Source organism: Ochotona curzoniae, unplaced genomic scaffold (assembly GCF_017591425.1).
Source record: "Ochotona curzoniae isolate NIBS_2020 unplaced genomic scaffold, NIBS_Ocur_1.0 scaffold_3208, whole genome shotgun sequence".
Classification (NCBI taxonomy): Eukaryota; Metazoa; Chordata; class Mammalia; order Lagomorpha; family Ochotonidae; genus Ochotona; species Ochotona curzoniae.
This window is the reverse complement of record NW_024467106.1, coordinates 42788021-42814737: the sequence shown is the minus strand read 5'-3', so window position 1 is coordinate 42814737 and position 26717 is coordinate 42788021. Positions and strand designations below refer to the sequence as shown.

Below are 26717 nucleotides of genomic sequence, written 5' to 3'. Positions count from 1 at the left end.
CCCAAAGCCTTGGGCCCCTGCACCCGCGTGGGAGACCCGGAAGAGCTCCTGGCTCCTGCTTTTGGATCAGCTCATCTCCAGCCCTAGCCATCGTGGCTACCTGGGGAGTGAATCAGCAGATGGAAGATACGTGTCCCTTCTGTGAATCTGCCTTGCCAATAAAGGCAATAACGTTAGCTTCTTTTTCTATGGATACGGTGGAAAATACTGGCTTTAACTAAATGAATGTACTCATAACACCTATAATATACTTAGACATATGAAATGAATAAAATAAAAAGTATTACTACGCTTACCAGAATTATTATTTTTGCCAGGAGGGGACCAAATTCTATTTCAAATCATTTGCTTCTTCCCCGAAGAATTACAAATTTAATATGAAAAACATCTTGGGACATTTTCATTACGGTGAAAGCACAGTGAGTGCATGCGTCTGTAGCTGAGGCAGGAGGGTGCTGATTAAACGAGAGATTTCCACGTCGGGTCTTCCCATCCTGAAATCCGTGCTCAAGGGGCGAAAGCGAGAGCCGCCCGAGACTCGGCCAGGGCTTCGCGGGCGGCGAGCCGAGGCTTCTCCCGCTCGCCTGGAGCGCCCTCCTTCGCGTGCCCCGACAAGCCCGGCCAGGGGATCCCAATTTCCCAGTCTGGGAGGAAACTTCACGACGCTCTCGGCATTCTCCAAGTGACCTTGAGCCACTGGGCGTTCACTTTCTCTCTCAAAACCCCAGGTGGAGCTGCCGCCACCTGCCTGAGGCCAAGCCAATAAAGCCACATCACACGACGCGTCTGGACCCCGCAGCAAGGGGTGCCGGGCAGCGCCCTAAGAACTTTCTACTGAGCTGTTGCTCTGCCCGAGCAGCCGCGCCGCCGCGCACGAGGGGCTCCCGGTTCGAGAACGCGCGCCTCAGGCGCCGCGGCGAGGGCTGAGCGCCGGTGGGCGGTGCCTGGGCTCCCGGGGGGCGGGCCCGAGCGCCGCCCCGCCCCCGCCGCTCCTCCCCCACGCCCTCTCACCCGCCCCCGCAGTCGGGAAGGGAGGGGGGAAGGTGCTGTTCTGTGCAGAGGGGCGGAAGGAGGGGGAGAAAAAAAAAAAAAAGAAAAAGGGAACAGAAACATGGCGGTCAGCTCCTGGGACGGCCGCACCGCCCGCAACTCGTAGGGAACGCGCCGCCCGCACTGCCGGGCTCCCCGAGAGCGAGGCGCCGGTCTGGGGTCGCCCCGCCGGCCGTTAGCCCGGGTCGCAGGCTGCGCCCCTGGGGACCCTGCCCGCGAGGCGGCGCAGGCGCACAGCGGACCGCGGCGGCCGGAGCAAGTCCTCCGCCCTACCGTGCCGAGCCTAGGGCGCCCAGGCCGCGGACCGGCGCTTTCATGCCCCAGGAAGGAGCTGCGCTGCGGGGACGCTGATCGAGGGGCCAGCGGCAGGTGAGTTTGCGGCGCTGGGCCGCGTTCCCGCCGGGCCGCGCTCCGAGCCAGGGAGGGCGCGCGGCAGGTAGCGACCGGGAGGCAGGGCTTGGAGTGACCTGCCTGCAGGGGGTCCCCGGGGAGGCGCAGGGCTGCTGGGGTACCGGTCTTCTTGGCCTAGTTTCTCCGCCGTTTCCGGGGGCGGGGAGTCCCAGGAGCCTGCGGGTTGGGATGGGGAGAGTGGCTGCTCCAGGAAGGGCCTGCGTGCACTCTCTCGCGGGCCCTTGAGAACTTGTTGCGTGTGAGCGCGACCGGTGTGGGCCCGAGGGACTGCTGGGGGCCACAGCCCCCTAGATGGGGAGGATTCCCGCGGAGAACTGGGCCGGGTGGTGGGAGACCCCCCTGAGCGTGTGCAGACATTTGGGTGGGGGGGGGGCGATTGATCTGCAACGGTCAGGGGAGAGACTAGGATCAGGGGCCAGAGCAGGTGTCGCAGGTGAATGGTAGCATTTCCTCTCGGTCTTACCGTGGCCAAACCTCAGGATTCCTTTGTTGGGGTTGACTTTGAGCGAGGCAGGTGCCTTTCAAGTTCGGAGTGACTAAACACAAATACAGCCAAGTCGTGAGCCCCTAGCGCTGACTTCTCATAGAACTTTTCTGCCTTGAAGATGCTGTCATAGTTTTAACTCCGCCGTTGCAGCTTCGTAGGCCTTTTCCCTCCCGAAGACTGCTTTACCAGAACGAATAAGGAATGACCCAGTTTTTAAATAGTACCCCTTCTCCCCATTGTATGTGTACGTGTTCACTCGGGAATACTGAAAGCAGTTACTGAAGCTACTGGTGAGGGAAAATATCATCTCCAGTTAGTTGGAGATTGTTAAGTGTGGCGTCCCAAGAAATTGACCCGCTGAGCTCACTTGTGTGTAAGCCCGTGCTCCTAGACACTCATTTATGGTAGGAATAAGCGCTTTGCAGCTGTCTCGCTGTTCGCGAAGCGAGAAGTGTTGGTAAGACTGATATAAGCATCAGGGCCAAGGCGCGGACGTTCTCAGTAAATACTTAATTTGATATGATCATTTGTATTAAGCTATCCAAAATGCAGAACATTGTTTGCTTTTTCTGTTCGCGGAAAATGCAAAAGGAAAACTTCGTGTCTGAGCATCAAAGGGAACTTATCCTGGGAAAACAGCATGGGGGAAGGGGAGGATGGAAGGGGAAATCCCTGTGCCTATGGAACTGTGTCATGAAAAATAAAAATTAAGAAAAAAAAAAAGGATACTTATCCTTAACCATGAAGGGGGAAAGCCTGTAGTTTCTAGTCTCGCTGTTTTTTAAATTGGGAAGGCTGAGTAAGAGGGAGAAACAGATTGTTCCTCCACTGGTTTACTCCCTAAACGCCTCTGACAGCTTGGACTGAACCAGGCTGAAGCTGGGATCGAGTAACTACCTGGGTTGTAGGAACCCAAGTATTGAGACCATCAGCCAGTACTTTCTTGGTGTGTACGCAACCAGATTGGAAGACAAGTAACTTGGACTCAGACCAGCACTTTGATATGGGATGGGGAAGTTCCAGATGTGCCACAAGGCCTGGCCAATACTCTGTTCTTGGTCTATTAAGCAGTTGGTAAACTGCCTTCTTGGTGTGAGATGGGGAACTCGGAAATGGACTAAGAACTGTGTTCATGAATATGATCGGCCACTCAAAAAGGGCTCCTTTTATTTCTTTTCTGGTGATGACAAAGATTTTTCCACCACTCAGACTACATTTCTCTCCTTTGCTATCTCTTGACTGTTTTGCAGTACAGTTGATTGTGATTTTAGTGAGCTGGCTGTGCACGTGTCAGATGACTTTGGCAAATAGTACTTACCTTAGTGTACTACTGTGTAAGTTTGTTAAGCTGTGATGTTAGAATGTTGCAGTTGGAGTAATTTTAGCCTGCAGTGACCTGTGATTGAATGCTTTCTGATGTTTTAAGTAAGTATGGTGTTTTGTAGTATAAGCTTGAACTTGCAGTTGAAGAAATTGACAATAGTGTGGGTGAGTCAAGACTTTAAAATGCAAATGCTTTACATTACAAGGAACTGCAGGGGTTTGTGAAAGCTCTGGCAGTTCATGCTGCCTGATTTGAAAGGTTCTCTCTGTAATGAAACATGCTGATATCTAACTAGCTATTTTGTATCCATACACAAGGAACTCTCATCAGTAATAATAAGGCACCTTTCCTCTTTGCATATCTGGCGGTTAGAATTCAGAACATCTCCTGTTTTCATTGAAGTTTCCTGCCAGAAGGTGTATTTTGTATTTGAAAGTTAGGTTTCAGGCCTGGTGCAATGGCTCAATGGCTGAATCCTTGCCTTGCACAGGGTGGGATCCCATCCTGTCCCAGCTGCTTCATTTCCCATCCAGCTCCCTGTTTATGGCCTTTGTAAGCTGTGGATGGCCCAGGGTCTTGGGACCCTGTACTTGTGTGGGAGACGGTAAGAAGCTCCTAGCTCATGGCTCAGCTCTGGCTGGTGTGGCCACTGGGGACCAGACCAGTGGACAGAGGATCTTTGTTTCTGTAAATGTGCCTTTCCGGAAAAAAAAAAAAAATACAGCCCCAAAAGGAAAAAAAGAAAGTTAGGTATCAATCTTTTTGCTAGCATATTAAGCACAGGTTTTAAAAGAAAGCTGCTGAGTCAGTGGCAGGTTATATTGTTTTATTTTACTGATTTACAAAATGGAATATATGTTGTAATTTGAATTTCCAATATGATATGCTTGCCGAGACTTAGATAGTAAAAGCCAATGAGCTGGGCCCAGCACGGTGGCTTAGTGGCTAAAGTTCTTGCCTTGAACGTGCCAGGATCCCATATGGGTGCCGGTTCTAATTCCGGCAGCTCCACTTCCTGTCCAGCTCCCTGCTTGTGGCCTGGGAAAGCAGTCGAGGATGGCCCAAAGTCTTGGGTTCCTGCACCCAGGTGGGAGAGCTGGAAGAAAAGAACTCCTGGCTCACTTGGGAAGTGAATCATCAGACGGAAGATCTTCTCTGTCTTTCCTCTTTTGTACATCTCTGACTTTGCAATAAAAGTAAATAAATCTTGAAAAAAAAAAAGCCAATGAGCTTTCATAATAAATTAATTAAAATACTTACTTCATGCTGGTACCACAAATTCTTTCAGGTTTTCAGCTTGACAGTCTTCTATTAATAAGATGCCTCCTTGGAATGGGAAGCTTTTTTTTTTTAAAATATGTTTGTATGTTTGTTTTTATTAAAAGTTAGATTTACAGAGAGGAGAGACAGAAAGATTGCACCCACTGGTTCACTCCCCAAGTGTCCGCAGTGGGCGGTGCTGAGCCGTTTCCAAGCCAGGATCTTCTTCTGGGTTTCCCATGTGGGTGCAGGGTCGCAAGGCTTTGGGCTGTCCTCCTTCCACTGCTTAACAAGGCCACAAGCAGGGAGCTGGATAAGGAGTAGAGCAGCTGGGATATGAACAGGCTCCTGGCATGTGCAAGGCTAGGACTTCAGCCACTAGGCTACCATGGCAGGCCTGGAAAGTTCTTTTGATGAAGTCAAGCTATGGTGGGAGGCAGGTGGTCAGCCTCAAGGTAAGTTCCTTGTAAGAGTGCTTGGTCTCAGGCCTGGCACGGTAGCCTAGCAGCTAAAGTTCTCGCCTTGCACGCACTAGGATCCCATATGGGTGCTGGTTCTAATCCCAGCAACTCCGCTTCCCATCCAGCTCCCTGCTTGTGGCCTGGGAAAGCAGTCAAGAATGGCCAAAGCCTTGGGATCCTGCACCCTTGTGGGAGACCTGGAGGAAGTTCCTCGCTTCTAGCTTCATATCGGTGCAACACCGGCCATTGCACACTGGCACCTTGTATTGAATTTCTTGTTTCCTGCTTTGATCTGGCCCAGACTTGACTTTGTGTGGGTGTTTGGAAAGTGAACCATGCCTCACTTCCCATCCAGTTCCCTCCTTGAAACTTGGGAAAACAGTGAGGGGTAGCCCAAAGCCTTTGGACCCAGGTGGGAGACTAGGAAGAAGCTCCTGGTTCCTGGCTTCAGATCATTTCAGCTCTAGCCATTGCTGCCACTAGGGGAGTGAGCAAGCGGATGGAGGATCTTTCTTTCTGTAAATCTGCCTTTCCAATAAAAATAAGTAAATCTTTAAAAAAATTATGGATTTATTTATTTATTTTAAAATATCAATTTATTTTTATTGGAAGGGGAAATATACAGAGAGCAGAAGAGACAGAGGAAGATCTTCTGTCCGATGCTTCACTTTCCAAGTGGCCACAACAGCTGGAACTGAGCCAACTTGAAGCCAGGAGCTTCTTCTGGGTCTCCCGTGTGGGAAGGTTCCCAAGGTTTTAGGCTGTCCTTGACAGGGATTAGAACCGGCATCTGTATGGGATCCTGGCACCCCTATGGGATCCTAGAGTGTACATGGTGAGGACTTCAGCTGCTACGCTATTGTGCCAGGTCCCTGTTTAGTTATTTAAAAGGCAGAGTTAGAGACTGGTCTATCTACTGGTTCACTTCTCAAATGGGCGTATTGACCAGAGCTGAGCTAATCCAAAGCTAGGAGCTTCATTTGGGTCTCCCATGGAACGCAGAGCCCCAAGGACTTGAGCTGTCCTCAGCTGCCTTCTCAGGCCACAAGTAGGAAGCTGGATTGGAAGCAGAGGTGACAGGAAGTGGGATCTACTATGGTATACCTGAATCATAAAACATCAAAAGCAGATGGCTGCACCGCTTAATTGTTTTAAGTTTCAGTGGTTCAAACATTACCACAACATGAGAGAAGATATTAGTCTTCTGTTGGTTATATTTTTAGAAATGTTATTTATGTAGCAACAGAGCCCTAAAGCATCTGCTACATAAACCTGGTAAGGCACAGGTAATATTGGAGGAAAGTGAATACTAAGCTGGAAATATAAGTAAGGGTTATGTCATGAAGGATTTTAAACTCACATGTGAAATTAAAACCCTTCATTTTGGGAACCTGGAGCCATTTGAGGCTTGAAGCTGTTAAATAGTTGGCTTCTTTATGTAGGAGGGAATAGAACAAGGCTGGATGATCTAAGACCTGAGAAACAGCAGTGACAGGGATAGGAAAAAATGGAGAACTATTGTATAAAACACATGTTTTCCTCTGGTCCACAGACTTTCTCTCTTTCTCTCTATTTTTTAAAAGTTAATTTATTTTTATTGGAAAGTCATATTTTACAAAGAGAAGGAGAGACAGAACGATCTTCCATCTACTGGTTCACTCCCTAAGTGGCCACAATAGACAGAGCTAAGCTGTTCCCATGCCCAGAGCTTCTTCCAGGTCTCCCATGTTGGTGCAGGGTCCTAAGGCTTTGGGGTGTCCTCAATTGCCTTCCCAGGCCACAAGAAGGGAGCTGGATGAGAAGCGGGGCTGCTGGGATTAGAACCGGTGCCCATGTGGGATCAAGGCGCGTTCAAAGTGAGGACTTTAGCCACTAGGCCATGCCTCCGGACCCAGTTTCTGATTTTTAAAGATTTTGTTTCATCTGAGTGATTGTGATAGATTTTTAAAAATGTATTTTATTTTATTTTTTGATTTGAGAGACAGACCTTCCAGCTACTTGTTTACTCCCCAAATAGCTGTACCTGTGAAGTCAGGGCAAGGCTGAAGGCGAAATTGGGGCGGCGTCCTGGTCTCCTCCAATGGTGGCCAGCCTTGAAAAGTCAGTGGTTATCTGCTACCTCTCCTGTACTTCAGGAGGAAGCTGGATGGCATAAAGGAAGAAGCAGCGGAGTTGATCCAGGCACTCCACTGTGGGATAGTGATGTCCTGGGTAATGGCTTAACCTGCTGTGAAACATTTCCCATTCTGAAATTAAAAAAAAAAAAATTTTTAAGATTTATTAATTTTTATGGGTAAGTCAGTTATACAGAGAGGAGGAGAGACATGAGAGGAAGATCTTCTGTCTACTGATTCACTCTCCAAGTGACCACAACAGCTGGAATCGAGCCAATTTGAAGCCAGGAGCCAGGAGCTTCTTCTGGGTCTCCCACACGGGTGCAGGGTCCCAAAGCTTTTGGCCATCCTCAACTGCTTTCCCGGGCCACAAGCAGGGAGCTGGAAGGGAAGTGGAGCTGCTAGGATTAGAACCGGCGCCCATATGGGATGCCTGCAAGGTGAGGTCTTTAGCCAGTCAGCTACAGCGCCAGGCCCTGAAATTAAATTTTATTGATACCAAAAAGATATAACATTCCCTTGTTAGTAATGTCTAACAGATTTGTAAGGAAGTACCTTCCTTCATTCTTCCTATTGGTAATTGCTCAGTTTTGCTCCTTTTGTGACCTAGAGGTATTAATCTCTGTTGCTATTATCCATTTCAAATTTTACTGATTTCTTCTCTTATTATTTTCTTCTCTTTGGTTATTACTTTGCTTTTGTTTTTCCTACCATCATTAGGTAGCCTGTTTTGGTTTGGTTTGGTTAGGCTCTTAGAAGACAGAGACAAGTAGACTTTCTGTCCAGTTGTTTGTCCCCCAAAGGTCCTTGACAGCTGGGTAGTGCCAAGGCAAATTCAGGATTCAGTTTGGATCTTCTTGATGGGTATCAGAGACCCAACTACTTGAGCCATTTTAACTTATGTCTCCCAGTGAGCATGTTAACAGGAAGTTAAAATCAGGAACTGACCCAAGACTCAGATCCAGCTGCTCTGTTAAAGGATTCGGGTGTCGCAAGTGATGTCTTAATCGTTGCCCCGAATGCCTGCCTCAAGATGGACGTTATATAACTGACATGTGAAAAATCTTTCCTAATATCAGTGTTCAAAGCTATGAGTTTTCTTTTGAGATATTCCTTTACTTGCATCTGTGAAATTGACATAGCTTACTTTCACTCAGTTTAAAATATGTTTTAATTTTTCTGATAATGTCTTTTTGATCCTTGAGCTGCTTAGAAGAGTATTTAGTTTTAAATACTAAGGGTTTTTTTTTTTTTGGTAAAAAGAGAATTGATTGTACAAGATACCTCCCGTTTCACAGTATTCCTTTTAACTTCACTTGTGAGTTATTGATTTTGCAGTAAGATTTGCCTGTTCCAGTAACAAAAGATAATGGTTGAGAGAGGAGGCAGAGAAAGTAAAAAGGAGTATGTTCAAGAGAATTTTTTTTTTGATGTAATGATTTTGATAGTGCTTAGGGTACAAGGCTACTTGTTTCTCACTGAATTAAAACAATGTACTGGGCTGCTGTTGTGTTATAATAAGTTAAGCCACTGCCTTCAGTGCTGGCATCTCTTATGGGCTCCATTTAGAGTTCTGGGTGCCCCATTTTCAAGTCCAACTCCCTGCTGATGTGCCTAGGAAAGCAACAGAAGATGGCCCAAGAACTTAGGCTCCTGCACGCACATGGGAGATTTGGATGAAGCTTCTGGCTTCCACCTGGCCTAGTCAGAGCTGTTGAGGCCATTTGGAAAGTAAACCGATGGTTGGAAGATATTTCTCTCTCTCTCTCTGTGCCTTTGTCTATTTCCTCTGTAACTTTGCCTTTCAAATAAATAAATCTGTTTTTAAAAAAAAAAAAAAGGAAAAAGGAACAGTCTACTGAGTAGTGAGCTCCTCCGTAATTCTAGCACTCATGGCCTTGGTCATCAGACTGGTAATCCTCAAGAGCCGTTCTGGTATTCCTGTTATATGTATCTGAGTGTTCTGATTTCTGACCCAGTTGTGCCTGTATCACTGCTCCCGTTTTGAATGACAGCCTCTGTCAGAGTAACACAGTGTTTGTGATCATTAAGCTCATTTCTTTTCCAGAAGCAATTTTATTCCATTTTATAGAGATCATCAAGTAGGCTATTGGTTGTAGCATTAGCATCTGAGTGTAGGTGCCTCTTCTGATATTTGGTGCTAACATCCCCACTTGGGTGATTTATTTGTTGGTTTCCATTTGCAAAGCAGTTATACTTTGGCTAGCTTTTGGTTTTCTTCTTGAAAATGTCTGATTTGTTTTCCTGCATATACGCTCCAGTGCCAGTCTTTCTATGAATCCTTTTGAATCAACTTGTCAGAGCTATCAACATAGTCTGAACCTGGATCATATTTTCATTCACAAAAAGACCTTTTCCTTCAAATGGTGCATTATATTGCTTCATGTTGTAAGCCTGAATAGTGTTAATAAAGTTGTCAGTATTCTGCAACTGATACTAGTGTATGAAGACTTGTTGGGCTTCTTCATTGAGCCTGGCTGTAATTGTTTCTGAACTTAGAGAGAATGTTGCATCCTTTAAGCCCTTTTGGAAGGTCATCCTGGTGTTCATATCTGTTACTTCTTTTGTCCAGTTTTTTTATTTTTTGTAATTTTTTCTCTTTATTTTTATTTTGTTGATAATCTTTACATAGTTAATTAGGGTGCAAAGGTCAAGGGCTGGAGGAAAGTGGGTAAGAACATTGTTATCACATCCTCTTTTTTCCCCTCTTGTATCTGGGGTAAAGGGAGAGATAAGAGAAAAGTCACATCCAGCCTCCCAAACATCCCAGGGTCCCCAGTGTAGGCCATGCTCCTACGGCACTACTCAAATGGTTTTGATAGTTCAACAGTTCTGAATTGCTGCCGATCTTGCCACTCCAAGCATGATGAAATCTCTCCAGAATCCACTGGCTAACCTTATCCACTTTAGAGTCTCCATTTGCCTAGATTTTCACTGCCAACGCTTGGCTGGGGTAGTTGATCCATTTTTTTGTGTCCTCTGTCCTCTGTTCTGGTACCAGGTTTCCTCTGTAGGTTCTAGTATGCCGTCGTATCCTCCAGGTGCAACTGGTCGTGCTCTCCACTGCTTTGTCTAAGACACTGAGGAGGCCCAGCTCTGACAGAAGCATTCCATGGTTAGACCATGGATCCTGCAATTTTCTCCATGGTTGAAGATCTGGGTCCCAGCGATTCAGTTGGGGGATCTCCAGAGAATCTGAAGTGATCCCAGACCTGAATCTTGTGTGTGCTTGCTGATACAGGGTCTGGCAAAGTCTGTCACCCTAATCAGCCTACACATACACTGGTTGTTGCGATTGCTGGGGCAGTTTTGTCTCCAGCCCTGTCCTCTATGCAAACCAATGGCAATTGCAGCCCAGCCCAGTCCCAGCCACCACACACTTGGCCATGTAAACCAGTGGGAGCTGCAGTCTAGTTGGGGCAACCTGCAATAATCCCCATCAAGCTTGCCCCCTGCTCTGGTTCTCATGCTTGCCAATATGTACAGCAGACTGGTCCAGTCTGTTCCACATCCCATTCAGCTCTTGTACATGTCAATGGGTATTAAAACTTAGTTCAACCCAACCAGCCCCACTCTCCAGCCCACACACCTGCTGGTTGGTGCCACTCTGTCTAGCTATGCCTGCTCCAGTCCTGGTTCTCATGCTAACCAGTTGGATTGGCAACCCAAAAGGGAGGTGCCCACTATTTCGCTACTGGGTTTCCTCGAGCTTCCTGATCTTACAATCTCCAGGTAGTCCTGCAGTTTAATTTGAGCCAGCCTCTACTAGCTGATGCTGTGGCAAAGCTCAACCAGTCCACACCCACTCTGCTTATGCATGCACCAGTAGGAGTAGTCAACCTAGTCTGGCTTTCCCCTGATCCGTTCACATGAGGTCAACAGGTGTTGTAGCCCTGCCCAGTCTGATCTGCCCCCAATCCCAGCTCTTATGCTTACCAGTTGGAGTAGTGGTCCAGCAGGGGAGCTCCATGCATCCCCCCTGCTGTGTTCCTTCCCTACCCGCCCACCCCCAGATTTTGTGTTTGCAGGTTCAGTGCTGCAGCCCATTCTTGCATGGCCTGCCTACACCTTGGCATTTGCCAGTTGGTACAATAGCCTGGCCGGGCCAGCTGCTGCCCCCAGTTCCAGCTCACACTGGTGGAAGCTATAGCCTAGCTCTGGCCAGCACAGGCAGCCCCCAGTCCTGGCCCTAATGTAAGCCAGTTGGTATTGGGGCCTGACTGGCTTAACCTGCACTCCATTTTGGTTTTCAGATTTGTCACTGGGTGGTATCAACTGGCCTAACCTGTCCCACCTCAGATCTGAGCCAAACATGTGTGTAGGTACCATTCCCTGGCCTGGTTCGGGCTGCTCCCTGTCTTGGTTCTTGTGCTGACCTGCAGGGACTGTGTCCCAACGGAGGAGTTGCTGTGCTCCTCCATCAGAACCTCTCCCAGTGCCAGAACTTGCACACACTGGTGGGTCCATGGGGCAGCTCTATTTAGTCCACCTTCCATCCTAGCAGGAATGATGATCTTTCCTGACCAGCCCCTATCCTTTCTGGTTTTTACTGTTAGGTGTTGTAGCCCAGCCAAACCTGGTCCATACGCAGACACAGCTCGCGTATGACTCAGTAGGGACAGAGACCTAGCTCAGCCCATCCTATACCCATCCTCATTCTCACAAACTCCAGTTGGTGCTGGAGTCCACCCCAGTCTGGCACAACCCAGACCCAGTCCACACTTGTACCAAGGGAGACTGCAGCCATGTCCAGTCCAGCCCACAGCCTCTAACTTGGCCCTTGTGCTCTCCAGTGGCAACTACAGCCCAGCAAGGGCATCCCCTTTGCTCCCCAACCAGATCTGTTCCCAGCCACAGATCTCACGTGTGCCAGAGGTTGCTCTAACCAAGCTTCCTTCCTGTCTTGACCTTTGCCTTTGGATACTATATCCTGGCCTGACCTCGCCAGCCCCTCGTCCCAACTCTCACTGGTGGGTGCTGCAACCTGGACTTGCTCGGTCTTCTCCTATCCCTGACTCTTGCAGACTGACAGGTGATAGCCTAGCCCAGAATGATCTGTACTTTAACCTGTTTTATGCACTTGCCAGTGGGCTAAGGTCTACTTGGCCTTGCCCAGTCCGCCTCCTTCTAAAATCAGCCTGCAAGGTTGCTGATGGATAGAGCTGCCTTGCCCAGCTTGCCTAATGCCCAGGTCTGGACCATGTACTCGCCAGAAGAAGCTATGACCCAATGGGGGAGTTGCCTAGGTTCTCCCACTTGGCTCACTCCCAGACCTAGATCTCACATGCCAGGGGGTGCTAGGCCCCCACCTGACATGGCCTGCCCCCCTGTGTCCCAGCCTTGTATGAGCTGGTAGGTGGTGCGCCCGGCCCGCCCCACACTCTGGTAGGGGTGCACATACGGGGCTATAGCCTGTACCTGGGCAGTCTTTTCCCAGCCCTAGTAACCGTGAATGTTGCCAGATTCCGTGGTCACACCTAGCTCAGCCCCAACCTCCCCAACTCTTAAGCCACCCAGCAGGGCTTGTATTTCCACAGTGTTAGGCCCATATGTCCGCATATGAACCAGAATCTTCTCCCAGACTTGGTTCTCTTGTGTGCTTGTTGGTGTCATGGCCCAGCCTAATGTGACCCGTCCACTATCCCAACACTCAGTGTCATGTACTGGGATATAGCCCTCCCAGACAGACCCCCAGCCCTAGCGTTTGTGTGGGCTGGAGTGTGGTGGTCAGCAATGTTCCATACTAACAAGCCCAGCTCAGAACTCCTATTTGGGCTGGAGCATTGGTCTGACCCATAAAGGTCTTCCGGTCTCTCCCCTTCAACCACCAGGTCTCAGTCCTCCCACTTACCTGCAGGTACAGTGCACTTGTCTTTTGGAGTCCTTCTGCAGTCATTCCTTACCTACATTTATGGTGGCTTTTTCCAGGGATGTCCCTCAGCAGTTAATTCCTCACCTGGGCATGAATCTGTAGGTCATTGCTCTCCCTCACCTGTGTGATTCCCCCGATCTCTCTGCAAATCCTGAAGCACAAGTTCCTGGAGCGCGCCACTGGGCGGCCATATGTAGTGGCAAAAGGACCCCTTAGCAGGGTGGGTGGGGCCCTCTGTAGCGCCTTCAGAGCCTGCAGGGTCCAACTGGTTCATTTCTTCTGTCCAGTTATAAATGCCTTTTTACCTGATGATCGTACCTGAAAGAAATTTTGTTTTTAAATAAAAAAAATTTAAGATTTGTATATTTGAAAGGTAGAGTTAGACATGTTCCATCCACTGCTTCACTCTTTATTTTTAAGATTTTATTTTATGTTTATTTGAAAATCAGATATATCGAGAGGAGGAAAGACAGAGAGGAAGATCATCTGTCTGTTGATTCACTCCCCAATCAGTTGCAGTGGCCGGAACTGAGCCAATCTGAAGCTAGCAGATCAGAGCTTTTTCCACATCTCCCACACAGGTGCACGGTCTCAAGGCTTTGGGCCGTCCTCGACTGCTTTTCCAGGGCACAAGCAGAGAGCTGAATGGGAAGTGGAGCTGCCAGGATTAGAACCAGTGCCCGAATAGGATCCTGGTGCGTGCAAGATGTGGACTTTAGCCACTAGGCTACTGTGCCGGGCCCACTGTTCACTCTTGAAATGACCAAAAGTCTCAGGGTTGGGCCAGGCTGGAGCCAGGTGCTTCTTGTTGTCCCATGTGGATAACAACAATCTTGTTCTTAACATTAGGAAAACCCTCATTGAAGTGGGTCATGATAGGTTAGCAGTTGGAAGAGGCTGTGCTTGTTCTCACGGTTCTTGAAGGAGATGCTGTTGTGTGCAACAGTGTGTGTATTTCCTGAGTGACTTGGTCCCTCTGGGTCCTGCAGAGCTTTGTGGTCCTGCCCAGATCCTTGCTTGCTCCCTGTAGCATAAGCTGTCACCTTATTAATGCTTTAAAAATGTAATTATACCTTAAGAAGATGTTCTGTGTACTTAATATTATTTCAAATTGTGTTATGGGCCAGCAAATGATTTTTCTTGATAAATGTCCTATGTGTACTTGAAAAAAATGTTCATGTTAGGTAATGGGTTCTACAAACAGTAGTTACGAAGTTGATAATGTTGTTTGGGGTTTTTTGTTTTGTTTTGTTTTGTTTTAAAGATTTACTAATAGGGCCCTGGGCGGTGGCGCAAGTGGTTAAAGGTCCTCGCCTTGCACGCCCAGGATCCCATATGGGCGCCGGTTCTAATCCCGGCAGCCCCGCTTCCCTTCCAGCTCCCTGCTTGTGGCCTGGGAAAGCAGTCGAGCACGGCCCAAGGCTTTGGGAACCTGCACCCGCGTGGGAGACCCGGAAGAGGCTCCTGGCTTCGGATCGGCGTAGTATCGACCCGTTGCGCTCACTTGGGGAGTGAATCATCGGATGGAAGATCTTCCTCTCTGTCTCTCCTCTCTGTATATCCGCCTTTCCAATAACAAAATAATAAAAATAAATCTTTAAAAAAAAAAAAAAAAAAAAGATTTACTAATAGTATTTGAAAGAGTTACAGAGAAATATAGCATCCACCAGCTGGTCTCTTCCCCTCCCCGCACAGATGTCCACAATAAGCAGTGCTGGACTAGACTGAAGCCAGCAGCCAGGAGCTTCATCCATGTCTCCCACATATGAGATAGTCTCAGGCCCTTGGGCCATTTTCCAACTGCTTTTCCCACACTGTTAGGAAGTTGGACCAGAAGTAGAGCAGCCAACATGAACTGGTGCCCACATGGGATGCTGGTATCACACGTGGCAGCTTTAATCATTATGTCATCTTTAGATCTTAAGTATCCTCGATTTTCTGTAGTTTTTTTTTTTTTATTCCCTGTGAATCAGTGCTTAAGGCGTGTTAAAGTTTCTTTAATAGCATATTTCTTATTGATTAAATCTGTCACTTTTTACTCCATTTTCTTTGGTTCCTTTGTTGAATATGTATGTGATTATGATTTTTTTTGTTTCTTTGTTTTAAGATTTATTTTAGGGCCCTGCATGGTGGCCTAGTGGTTAAAGTCCTCACCCTGAACGTGCCGGGATCCCAATGGGCACCAGTTCTAATCCTGGCCGCCCCATGTCCCATCCAGCTCCCTCCTTGTGACCTAGGAAGGCAGTCGAGGCTGGCCCAAAGCCTTGGGACCCTGGCTTCGGATCGGTTCATCTTCATTGTTAGAGTCGCTTGGGGAGTGAATCATCAGTTGGAAGATCTTCCTCTCTCTCCTCCTCTCTGTAAATCTGACTTTTCAATAAAAAAGAATCTTAAAAAAAAAAGATGTATTTTATTTATTTGAAAGGCTGGTGGACAAAGAGAGAGATAGAAAGCTATTTCATCTGCTGGTTTGTTTTACAAGTAGCTACATAGGCCACTGATGGGTCATGCTAAGGCCAAGAGCCAGGAACTCCAACCAAGTCTCTCACATGGGTTGCAGAGGCCCAGGTACTGTCTTCTGCTGCTTTGCCAGGTAGATTAGCAGGAATGCAGGATTAATACTGGAGCAGCTGGGATTAGAACTGAACTGGAAGTGGAAGGCTGGAGGGCTTTGTGCAGTAGCTTAGTGGCCAAATCCTTGCCTTGCATGCACTGGGATCCCATATGGCCCTGCTCCACTTCCAGCTGCTTTACTTCCCATCCAGCTCCCTGCCTGTGGCCTGGAAAAGCAGTCAAGGATGACTCAAAGCCTTGAGACCCTGCACCCATGTGCGAGACCTGGAGGAAGCTTCTGGCTCTTCACTTCAGATCTTGGGCAGAGTTCAGTTCTGGCCGTTGTGGATACTTGGGAAGTAAACCAGCAGATGGAGAATCTTTGTCTCTCTTTCCCTCTGTATGTCTGTCTTTCCCATTAAAAAAAAATAAAGCTTAACAAAAGAAATAGAAGGTTGGTTGCCACAAGATGCAATTTAACCTGCCATGCTAGCTCTAACATAATGTGATTTTAAAGATTTATTCATTATTAATTTTGAAAGGCATATTTTACAGAGAGAGGAGATGAGACAAAGGGAGAGGTCTTCCATTTCCTAGTTTACTTCCCAAATGGTCACAGTGACTGGAACTGAACTTATCTGAAACCAAGAGCCAGGAAGTTCTATTGGGTTTTCCATGTGGGTGTAGAGGCCCAAAGACTTTAGCCATCTTCTGCTGCTTTTCCAGAGAGCAGGGAGATGGATTGAAACTAGAGCCACTGGGACATGAACTGGTGCCCATATGCATAAAATGCATGCATGAACTGCATGGGATGCACGCACTGCAGGTGAAGGATTACCTGTTGAGCCACCATGCTGTCCCCAACATGTTATAATTTTATAGTGTTTTCATTACCCTATAAAGAAGTATTGTTCCAATGCTAGATACCCATTAGTCTGTTTATCTCTACAGGTGGACTTATGTTGGACATTTAGGAAAAATAAAATTCTGTAGTATGTGATCTTTTTAGTCTGGCTTCTTGCATTTAAGAAAATATCTTTGGGACTGACCCTGTGACATAGCAGGCTAAGACTCCACCTATGGCACTGGCATTCCATATGAGCACCAGTTCATGTCCCACCTGCTCCACTGCTGATCCAGCTCCTGCTAATGAGTCTCGGGAAGCAATAGAGGATGGCTCAAATCCTTGGGCATCCTCACCCATGTGGGAGACCCAGAAGATGCATCTGGCTCTTAGTTTTGTATTGGCGTAGCTCTAGCCAGCAGATGCAAGATCGTTTTCTCTATTTCTCCTGCTCCCTATAATTCTGCCTTTTAAGTAAAAATGAAGGAAAGGGACCGGCATGGTGGCTTAACTGGGTTAACCTCTGACTGCCAGCATTGGCATCCTATATTGCCATTGATTCTAATCCCAGTTGTTCCACTTCTCTTCCAGCTCCCTGCTTATGGCTTGGGAAAGCAGCAGAGGATGGTTCAAGCCCTTTGACCCTGCACCCACATGGGGAACTGGGAAGAGGCTCCTGGCTCTTGGATTCAGATTGGCTGAGCTTCAGTCATTGTGGCCATTTGGGGAGTGAGCTAGAGAATGGAAGATCTCTCTTTCTCTGTCTCTCCTTCTCTCTGCAAATCTGCCTTTCTCTCTCTCTATATATATATATTTTTTAAAAGATTTATTTTATTTTTTTTATTGGAAAGGCGGATATACAGAGAGCAGAGACAGAGGGGAAGATCTTCCGTCCAATGATTCACTCCCCAAGTGAGTGCAACGGCCGACGCTATGCCGATCCGAAGCCAGGAGCCTCTTCCGGATCTCCTAAGCGGGTGCAGGTTCCCAAAGCTTTGGGCTGTCCTCGACTGCTTTCCCAGGCCACAGGCAGGGAGCTGGAAGGGAAGCGGGGCTGCCGGGATTAGAACCAGCGCCCATATGGGATCCTGGGCGTGCAAAGCGAGGACCTTAACCACTGCGCTACCGTGCCGGGCCCTCTCTATATATATTTTAATTAAGAAAAAAGAAATCATTTTTAACAAAAGAAAGATGTCTTTGAGTTTCCTTCATATTTCAGTATGTAGCTGTATTTCATTCCTTTTTCCAGAATATTGTGGCAAAATGTATATGATGTCAAATGTATTGTTATAGCCACTTCAAATGTGCTATGCAGTAGCATTCAGTGTTTCAATGTTTTACAATTATCACTATTATATAACTTCCAGATCTTTATTACCCTAAAAGGAAACTCTGACTCCTGCAAGCAGTTACCGCATTTTCCTCCTTTTCCTAAGCCTGGGTAGTCCGTGTTCCTTCTCAGAGAGTTTGCCTATTCTGGGTATTTTCCATAAGTGAAATCATACAGTCTGGCTTCTTTCACTTAGCATAATGTTTTCTGGGCTTAGTAGTGTTTTCATTCCTTTAGATGACTGAGTAACCTTCATGACTGCATGGATGTGTAAGCTCTACCTTTTGGCTGTTTTGAGGAATGTTGCTGTGAGCATTTGTTTGTGAGTTTTTACGTGGACAGATATTTTGGTATGTGTTGGTAAGATTTATTGATATGACTTGGTTTGAATCAATTGTCTTATTGTTTATTTTCAGTTTGCCCACTTTCTTGTTTTGTTTTTAAAGATTTTTTTTTAAGATTTATTTTATTTTTATTGGAAAGGCAGATATACAGAGAGGAGAAACAGAGAGGAAGATCTTCCGTCCGATGATTCACTCCCCAAGTGAGCGCAACAGGCCAATGCTATGCCGAACCCAGGAGCCAGGAGCCTCTTCTGGGTCTCCCACGCGGGTGCAGGGTCCAAAGGCTTTGGGCCGTCCTAGACTGCTTTCCCGGGCCACAGGCAGGGAGCTGGATGGGAAGAGGGTGCCGCCAGGATTAGAACCGTTGCCCATATGAGATCCCGGGCGTGCAAGGCGAGGACCTTAACCACTGCGCCACGCCCCGGGCCCAAGATTTTTTTTTTTTTTGGAAAGGCTGAGCGATGGGGGAGAAAGAGAAATCTTCATCTGCTGTTTCCTAAATGCCACAAAGGCCATGGCTGAGCCAGGCTGAAGCCAGGAGCCAGGAACTTCATTCAGATATCCCTTGTAGATGACAGAGACCCAAGCACTGGAACCATCTTCCACTGTTTTTGCTTGGTGGGTTAGCAGGGAATTGGATCAGAAGTGGAGCAGCCTGGTCTCTAACCATGCAAGCTACCTTGTACTGCTTGTACTGCTGTGCCGTAGCACTGGTCTCTTAGTATTTTATTTTACTGCCAGATTGTTTCTTTTTTTAAAATTAGTTGCCTTAGGGCTTGTAATGTACATGTTTATTCTGCCATAGTTTACCTTCCAATACTATAATGGAGTGGGTGAGGCCCAGGGTCAGGATGCCTGCCTGCCATGTTGGAGTACCTGGTTCCGGACTCGAGCTTCCTGCTAATGCAGGTCCTGGGAGGTAGCATTCCTGGCTTGAGGGACTGGATTCCTGCCACTCATGTGGCAAACCTGGACAGCATTCATGCTGTTAGTGTTGATCCTGGCTGTTGCAGGCATTGAAGTGTGAACCAGTAAATGGAGGTTTTCTTGATGCATCTCTCTGCTTCACAGATAATTTATATAATATTTTTATATGTTTCATCTTCATTTGAGGGCTCTTAAATGCTTTTTTTTTTAAAGATATATATTTGTTTAATTGGAAAGGCAGGCATACAGAGAGGAGGAGATATAGAAAGATTTTCCTTCCACTGGCTCACTCCCAAAGCGACCGCAATGACCTGAGCTGAACCCATCCGAAGCCAGGAGCCAGGAACTTCCTCTGGGTCTCGCACATGGGTGCAGGGTCCCAAGGCTTTGGGCCATCCTCTCCTGCTTTCCCAGGCCACAATCATGGGGTTGAATGGGAAGCAGGGCTGCCGGGATTAGAACTGGCGCCCATGTGGGATCCCGGGGTGTTCAAGGTGAGGAGTTTAGCTTCTAGGCCACGCCGCCGGGTCCCCACCTATGACTCTTTAATTCTGCTTAGTAAAGTGTCAGACAAATGAAAGATCACAGTTGAATGCAGCCTATTAAGCTGGCAAACTATTAAAAAGCAGCCTTCTTCTAGAGAATGACAATTTGATTATAAATCCAGCTAGGTAATGTTTTAACTGAAGGTTATTTATTGTTAGTCATGATAAGGTATTTAACTGATGCTTTTTTCCCCTCCCTCTTTCAGGAAATACAGTAGCAGCCATGATAGAAGACAAAGGAGCAAGAGTGACAGACTACTTTGTTGTGGCAGGTCTCACTGATACATCCACTCTTCTGGATCAAGAAATAAATCGTTCAGACACTAAGTCAACTGGACCTAAAGCTCCGATTACAGATATTGCAGTTATTATCAAATCGGCTGGTGAAACAGTACCTGAAGGTTACACCTGTGTTGAAGCCACTCCAACAGGTCTCCAAGCAAACTTGAACTATGGAAGTCTGAAAAGCCCAGAACTTTTCCTCTGTTATAAGAGAGGAAGAGATAAACCACCCCTTATAGATATTGGGTATGGAGACTTTTTTTTCATTAAATATTTTATTTTTTTGAAAGGCAGAGTTGCACATACTGTGTTTCCTCCCCCCAAGCCCCTTTCCCCACTCATAGTCCAAATGACCACAAAGGCCTGCTTCCTCCAATTCTCTCACATAAGTGCAGTTCAGCTCTCCTCTGCTGCTGTCCCAGGAGTTTAAAAGCAGGGAGCTAGATTTGAAATGGAGCCCTTTTGGGATACCGTCACAATGTCAGCTATTCCCTACCCCCATCTTTTTTGTTTGTTTGATGTAGTGAAGGGAAAAATATTACATAAAGTACAAGGGAATAGAAATTTGCTATCTTGATAGTTTTAATATTTGTTACTTCAGGATTAAATACAGTCCTAGATTACATATCTGTATCCATCCTTACCAAATCTGTGCCTTTCAGTATAATTGTTAGATCATTTCCTTTAAAAAAAAATTATTGTAATGAAGGCATTAGGCCCTGAGGTGAGGTTCCATTTCTGTTGTGCTTATCAAATAAGTTTGTTAAACATGAAAGAATGAGCACAATAAAACACATGGTTTTTTTCTTTTAAGATTTTAAATTTTTATTGGAAAAGCAGATGTTATAGAGAGAAAGAGAGGCAGAACGATCTTCTGTCCACTGGTTCACTCCCTAAGTGGTCGCAATGATCAGAGATGAGCCAATTCAAGGCAGGAGCCAGGAGTTTCCTCTGAGTCTCCCATGTGGGTGCGGGATCCCAAAGCTTTGGGCCGCCTTCAACTGCTTTCCCAGGCCACAAGCAGGGAGCTGGATGGGAAGTAGGGCTGCCGGGATTGGAACCAGCGCCCATATGGGATCCTGGCATGTTCAAGGCAAGGACTTTAGCCATTGCACTATCGTACCACACCCACCAATGAAAATATCTTTAAAAAAGAAAGTGCAGGATTTCAGTGCAAGAATTATAAAAGAAATTTGTGGAAATGGAAAACTTGCGCAACTTCTCAGAGTTGTCTTGAGGATGTTAATGCTTTACCCCCCCATTTTCTCTCTCTCTCTTTTTTTTTCATTTTACCTGTGATAAATTAATTCTTCAGTCCTATTTGCACTTGTTATTTTTAATTATTTCACTTCTTAAATTATTTTCAGGGCCCAGCACGGTGGCCTAGCAGCTAAAGTCCTCACCTTGAACGCGCTGGGATCGCATATGAGCGCTGGTTCTAATCCCGGCAGCCCTGCTGTTGCACTAACTTAGGGAATGAATCACTAGATAGAAGATCTTCCTTTCCGTCTCTCCTCCTTTCTGTATATCTGACTTTGTATTAAAAATAAATAAATATTAAAAAAAATTATTTTGAAAAAATAGTTCTCAAAGCAGTCATTTTAAATTTGGTTTGCTGTTACGATGCACACACCAGTAAGAAATAAGCCCTTTTGTTTCAAGAAGAAAACAAAACAAAACAGCATTAACCTGAAATCAGTCTGGTTTTGCATCTTGCAGAGTTTTATATGAAGGGAAGGAGCGGCTTATTCCAGGTTGTGAAGTGATCCAAGCCACACCCTATGGTCGCTGTGCCAATGTCAACAACAGTTCAACCACTTCGCAAAGAATCTTTATCACTTACCGAAGGGCTCCTCTAATTCGACCCCAGAATTCCTTGACTGTAACTGATATATGTGTTATTGTAACGAGTAAAGGAGAAACTCCTCCTCATACCTTCTGCAAAGTGGACAAAAACTTAAATTGTGGGATGGTAAGAATGAAATTATATTTTTAGTGTTTGAGGGGAAAGTGACAAAGAATACTTTCTGGACTCCTTTTTACTGTTGGGTTTATCATGTACTCACTTTCTTGTTTTTAATTATTTTCAGCTATTTGTAATTAGTGTTTGTGGCTTTTGTTTTTTTCAAATTCTGTCTGGTGATTTAGAATATTTTCAGCCAGAGTCAGGATTCTTGGGCTTCCTCTGCTGCACAGAGCTTGGACTCAGCATTCGTGGTAGATGCTGACATCACAGATTGCGGCTTCGCTTGCTGAATCACAATGTCGGCCTCTCTGTTTACCTTTTGAAATATCTTTACATTAGCTGAATAGGCAGCAATCAAATGTGTATCCCTGACTTTATATTGTGAAGTCAAGGATGTATCTCGGAGTGATATTCTGTTTTCGAAGCATTCCAGTATCTCCAGTCTTCCCTCATTTGAGCTCTAGTGTCCACTCCATTTTATACTGTCTCCTTAAAGCAGAGACTATCTTAGGGTGATTACAAAATTTTGATCTTTCTGAAACTGTTTTCACATTAGCTTTTGTGTACTGGTTTTCTTATTCCCCTTTTGTATTAGTATTTGCAAATTCATGCTTTGCTGTGTTATATAATGTATAAACTATTGGATAACATTTTAAATAGATTCACTTGAATAAGTAGGAATCTTTAGATCACACTCAACAAAATCAAATTTTTACCTCCCTTTTTAAACTTAATTTATCTTTTACAGTGGGGATCCAGTGTGTTTCTGTGTTATAAGAAGTCTGTGCCTGCTTCAAATGCAATAGCATATAAAGCTGGTAAGTGAACTCAAAAAGGAAGGAGTTACCTTTACATATTTGGCTGGAAGAGTTGAAGTACACTATCTTAAGTAGTTTGTGGAATTGATCTACTGTAAGATTGTATTGTTTATAATTTTATCATCTAAAGAGATGTTTTCTTAATTAGTTGTTTACTATGATGAGATATATTAATGTGTTCCCCCATCGAAATAATGCAGTGAATTACATTTTATTTTTATTTAGAGCAAGCATTTGTGAACTAAGCATTCAAACTTTTGGTCTTCCATTAATAGGTTTTAATTTTAATGGGAAAATACTTACTTTCTGACGTTTTATATTTTGGAAATTGGAAAGAAGTCAAACTGCATCTTTCCTTCTCCATTTCCTTCCATTATCTCTGTGTGTCTTATTTGAAACCACATGTAACTTGCCAGAAAATGTTTGAGAAATCTAGCCCACATTCTTACTGCACAGTGTAAAATGTCAAGGGCTGTAAAGATTTAAGTGTGACTTCTTCACCCCACTGCTATGGTTGGGTAAAAACTGAATGTACACCATGTGGTCACTCACATGTATGTAGCACTATGAAAGTCACTAATCTTCTCTGACCCCAGAAATCTCAGTCTGTAAACTGAGGAAGATAAAGCTTTGGGGAGAATCTTCAGTCAGTTCCTTAAATTTAAAATGTTATGACTCGACTCACTCAAACACTAAGGTACCTTTATTTTCCCTTCCGATGATAAGTGCAGATACCTTTAAAATAGGTAATTCTAATGCAATCAAGAACTGTTTTAATGTAATCATTAAATTAACATGTTATGGTTAATACTGGCTAGAAGATATGACATCAGCTTGTGATTTTATTTTAACTTGCATTTTGAGTGGACTGCAATAACAAAAATAACATTAAATCTGCAAGTCTTTTATGCAAAAGAAAAAAACCTGAATGTACAGGTATGCTGCAGTTGTAAGTAGAAGAGATACTGCAATTCTTTGTGAAGAGAAGCAGAATCAAATATTTTTCATTGTGCGCAGGGTTTGAAATCAATTTTTGCTGCAGGGAAAGCAGGCAGATTTAGACCTGATAAATTTTCATCTCAAAAATATTTGTGGTAATGAGTAACATATAAAATTTAGTATCATTTTTAACCGATACTGTTAATATTGTTTCAGTGTGTTGATTGTATGTGATTTCCTGAAATATTTACGTTCTTTTTGGTAAGGACAGTGTGTCACTATTAAAAAACATGTTGAAAGATGCTTTTTTGAAAGTATTCAGTTATTCAGTTTGGAACACTTATTTTAAAATACAGTGTTTTAGAGACTAACCGTGTACCCTGAATTCTGTTTCAGATATATATCTTAGAGGTGGGCTGTGTATTGGTGACGTTAGTGCTACTTCACTGATGTCATATGGCTTCTTTGCAGTGATTTTTAAAAAAAGATTTATTTATTTTTGTGTATAGTAAGATTTATAGAGAGAAGGGGTTATAGAGAAAAAGATCTTCCATCTGCTTTTCTCTTCTTAAAGATTTATTTTATTTTTATTGGAAAGGTAGATATATAGAGAGGAGGAGAGACAGAGAGGAAGATCTTCCCTCTGGTGGTTCACTCCCCAAGTGGCTGCAATGGGAGGAGCTGAGCCAAACCGAAGCCAGGAGCCAGGAGCTTCTTTCAGGTCTCCCATGCAGGTGCAGGGTCCCAAGGCTTTGGGGCGTCCTCAACTGCTTTCCCAGGCCACAGGCAGGGAGCTGGATGGGAAAGCAAGACCGCTGCATTAGAACTGGTGACCATATGGGATTTTGGCGTTTTTAATGCGAGAACTTTAACTACTATGCTATCACGCTGGGCCCTTCCATCTGCTTTTCATTCTTCAAATAGCCTTAACAGGTGAGGCTGAGCAGATCTGAAACCAGGACCCTGGAATCTTGTCTGGGTCTCCCATGTGGGTGCAGGTTCCCAAGGCTTTGGGCCATCCTCTTCTGCTTTCTAAGGCTGTAAATAGGGAACTGGATGGGAGTGGAACAGCCAGGGCATGAACCAGCACCCACATGGAATGCCAATGCTTAAAGGTGGAGGATTAGCCCCTGCTATGTTTCTTAATTCTTTGTTTCTGCTTTCTTTGGTCTTGTACTCTGCAGAGTCACAAACATTTCTATTTTATTTGTCATATTGCATGCCCTTTGTGCTGTTTCTCCAGATGGATTTATGAATGATTATTGGCTTGGCATTATTTTGTTACATGTATTCTTTTTTTTTTTTGGCGAATAACTAACTGAAATGGTGGACTTTCATAAATGAGTTATCTGTAGAAAACAAATCATTAAGATTAGTGTTCAACATTATTTGAGTAATTTATTAAATATATTTCTGTATTTTAATTAGCTATAAGCTTAAGGGTAAAATACAAAGGGTAGTTGATTAATCTAGCTTTATTTCTGTTATGACAAGAGAAGTTGATTTTACAATTTTATGTGAAACTTGCTGTTGCTGTTAAATATTTTTAATATGTATCATATAATTTATGGAGTAATAGCTATTTTTAAGTTTGTCTTTCTCTTCTTTCTCCACAAGGTTTAATTTTTAGGTACCCAGAAGATGACTATGAGTCATTTCCGCTCTCAGAGTCTGTACCTCTCTTTTGCCTTCCTATGGGAGCCACAATTGAATGTTGGGACCCTCAAACCAAATATCCACTTCCAGTTTTTTCAACTTTTGTTCTGACGGGGTCCTCAGCTGAAAAGGTATAATATTTTCTCATTAATTAAAGTTTTATTTATGTTTTTATCACATTAAGAATAAATAAAAGTTTTATTTGAATAATGGGATTATTTGAACATATTATATTGTTCCTATATAAATATCAGCATATTTATACTGTGATGCCCAAGATTAGAAATCAGCCTGAAAGTTGGTTTTAGGATACTGATAAACTGTGCAGCTTTGCCTTTTAAAAAAATTTTTTTTTAATTTGTATTAGGCAGATTTACAGATTTGGGGAGATGCAGAGAGAAATATCTTCTGTCTGCTATTTAACTGCCCAAGTGGCTGCAGTGGCCAGAACTGAGCCAGTCTGAGGCCAGGAGCCAGGAGCCTCTTCTGGGTCTCCCACACAGGTGCAGGTTCCCAAGGCTTTGGGCCATCCTTGACTGTTTTCTCAGGCCACAAGCCACGAGCTAGATGGGAAGTGGAACAGCAGTGACATAAACAGGTGTCCGTATAGGATCCTGGTGCATTCAAGGCAAGGAGTTAGCCACTGAGCCATCACACTGGACCAGGCTCTAGAGCTTTAACAGCAGCAAATACAAAGCCGCTTCTGGATAAATAGCGACCTCACCCATGCTGTAAGATGAGATTATATTGCAAGGGACATAGGTACAGAAGAGCGATCAGCAAGGCACAGTAAAAACTGAATGGATTCTAAGCTTTAAGACCTAATAGCCTCAAAATGTTGATGGGATATTTTGAAAACTGAAAGGACAGATTAGAAAAAGAATCAAATGTCTGTAAACAAGAAAAATGTGCTTCAAATTCACTGAATAATCTAGATAGCAGGTAAGACATTCTCTCTGAGAGTTAATGAAATGCCTTAAATATGGCACAGAAAACTGTAGAAGAGTTTATACAAACATTTATCCAGTTGAAAAAGAAGAGATTAGACAAAAACAGCATTCTAAGTGGTGATTGTTGAGAGTTTTCAGAGGTTGATAAAAATTTGAGTTTTCAGGTTAAAAAGCTTCTTTAAAGTTTCACTTATTTGAAAGAGTTACAGAGAAGAAGTGAGATATTCCATCTGCTGGTTGAGTTCTCATAAGACTACAGAGGTTGGAGCTGAGCCAACCTAAAGCTAAAGCTAGGAACCAGGAGCTTCTTCTGGGTTTCCCATGTGGGTGCAGAAGCCCAAGGACTTGGACCATCCTCTGCTGCTTTCCCTTAGCATTTAGCTGGCATCCCAAATGGGAGACAACTAGTAGATGGAAAGATCTCTGTCTCTTTCCCTCACTGTTGCTTTGCCTTGCAAATAAATATTTAAAAAAAAATAAACGAAACTACCACTTTTTATATCATAGTGAAACCATGGAACACCAGAGAAACTCAGGAAAAGAGAAAGGCTTTCTTTCTTTCT

The 26717-nt window shown here is 44.8% G+C and overlaps 1 protein-coding gene across 4 annotated transcripts in view; it reads left to right on the top strand.

The window, feature by feature from the left end:
• The first annotated feature begins 1111 nt into the window (after positions 1–1111).
• The window catches only part of DENND4C (DENN domain containing 4C), a 99540-nt gene continuing 73934 nt past the window's right edge, over positions 1112–26717 (top strand). For 2 of the 4 annotated variants that reach the window (XM_040963154.1, XM_040963152.1), the window contains exons 1-5: positions 1112–1419; positions 19750–20071; positions 21545–21797; positions 22540–22609; positions 25166–25335. In XM_040963154.1, coding sequence (XP_040819088.1) covers positions 19767–20071; positions 21545–21797; positions 22540–22609; positions 25166–25335 — 798 coding nt within the window. In that variant the 5' untranslated portion in view covers positions 1112–1419; positions 19750–19766. The remainder of the gene's footprint in view (positions 1420–19749; positions 20072–21544; positions 21798–22539; positions 22610–25165; positions 25336–26717) is intronic. The other 2 variants (XM_040963155.1, XM_040963153.1) reach the window with 1 other exon arrangement.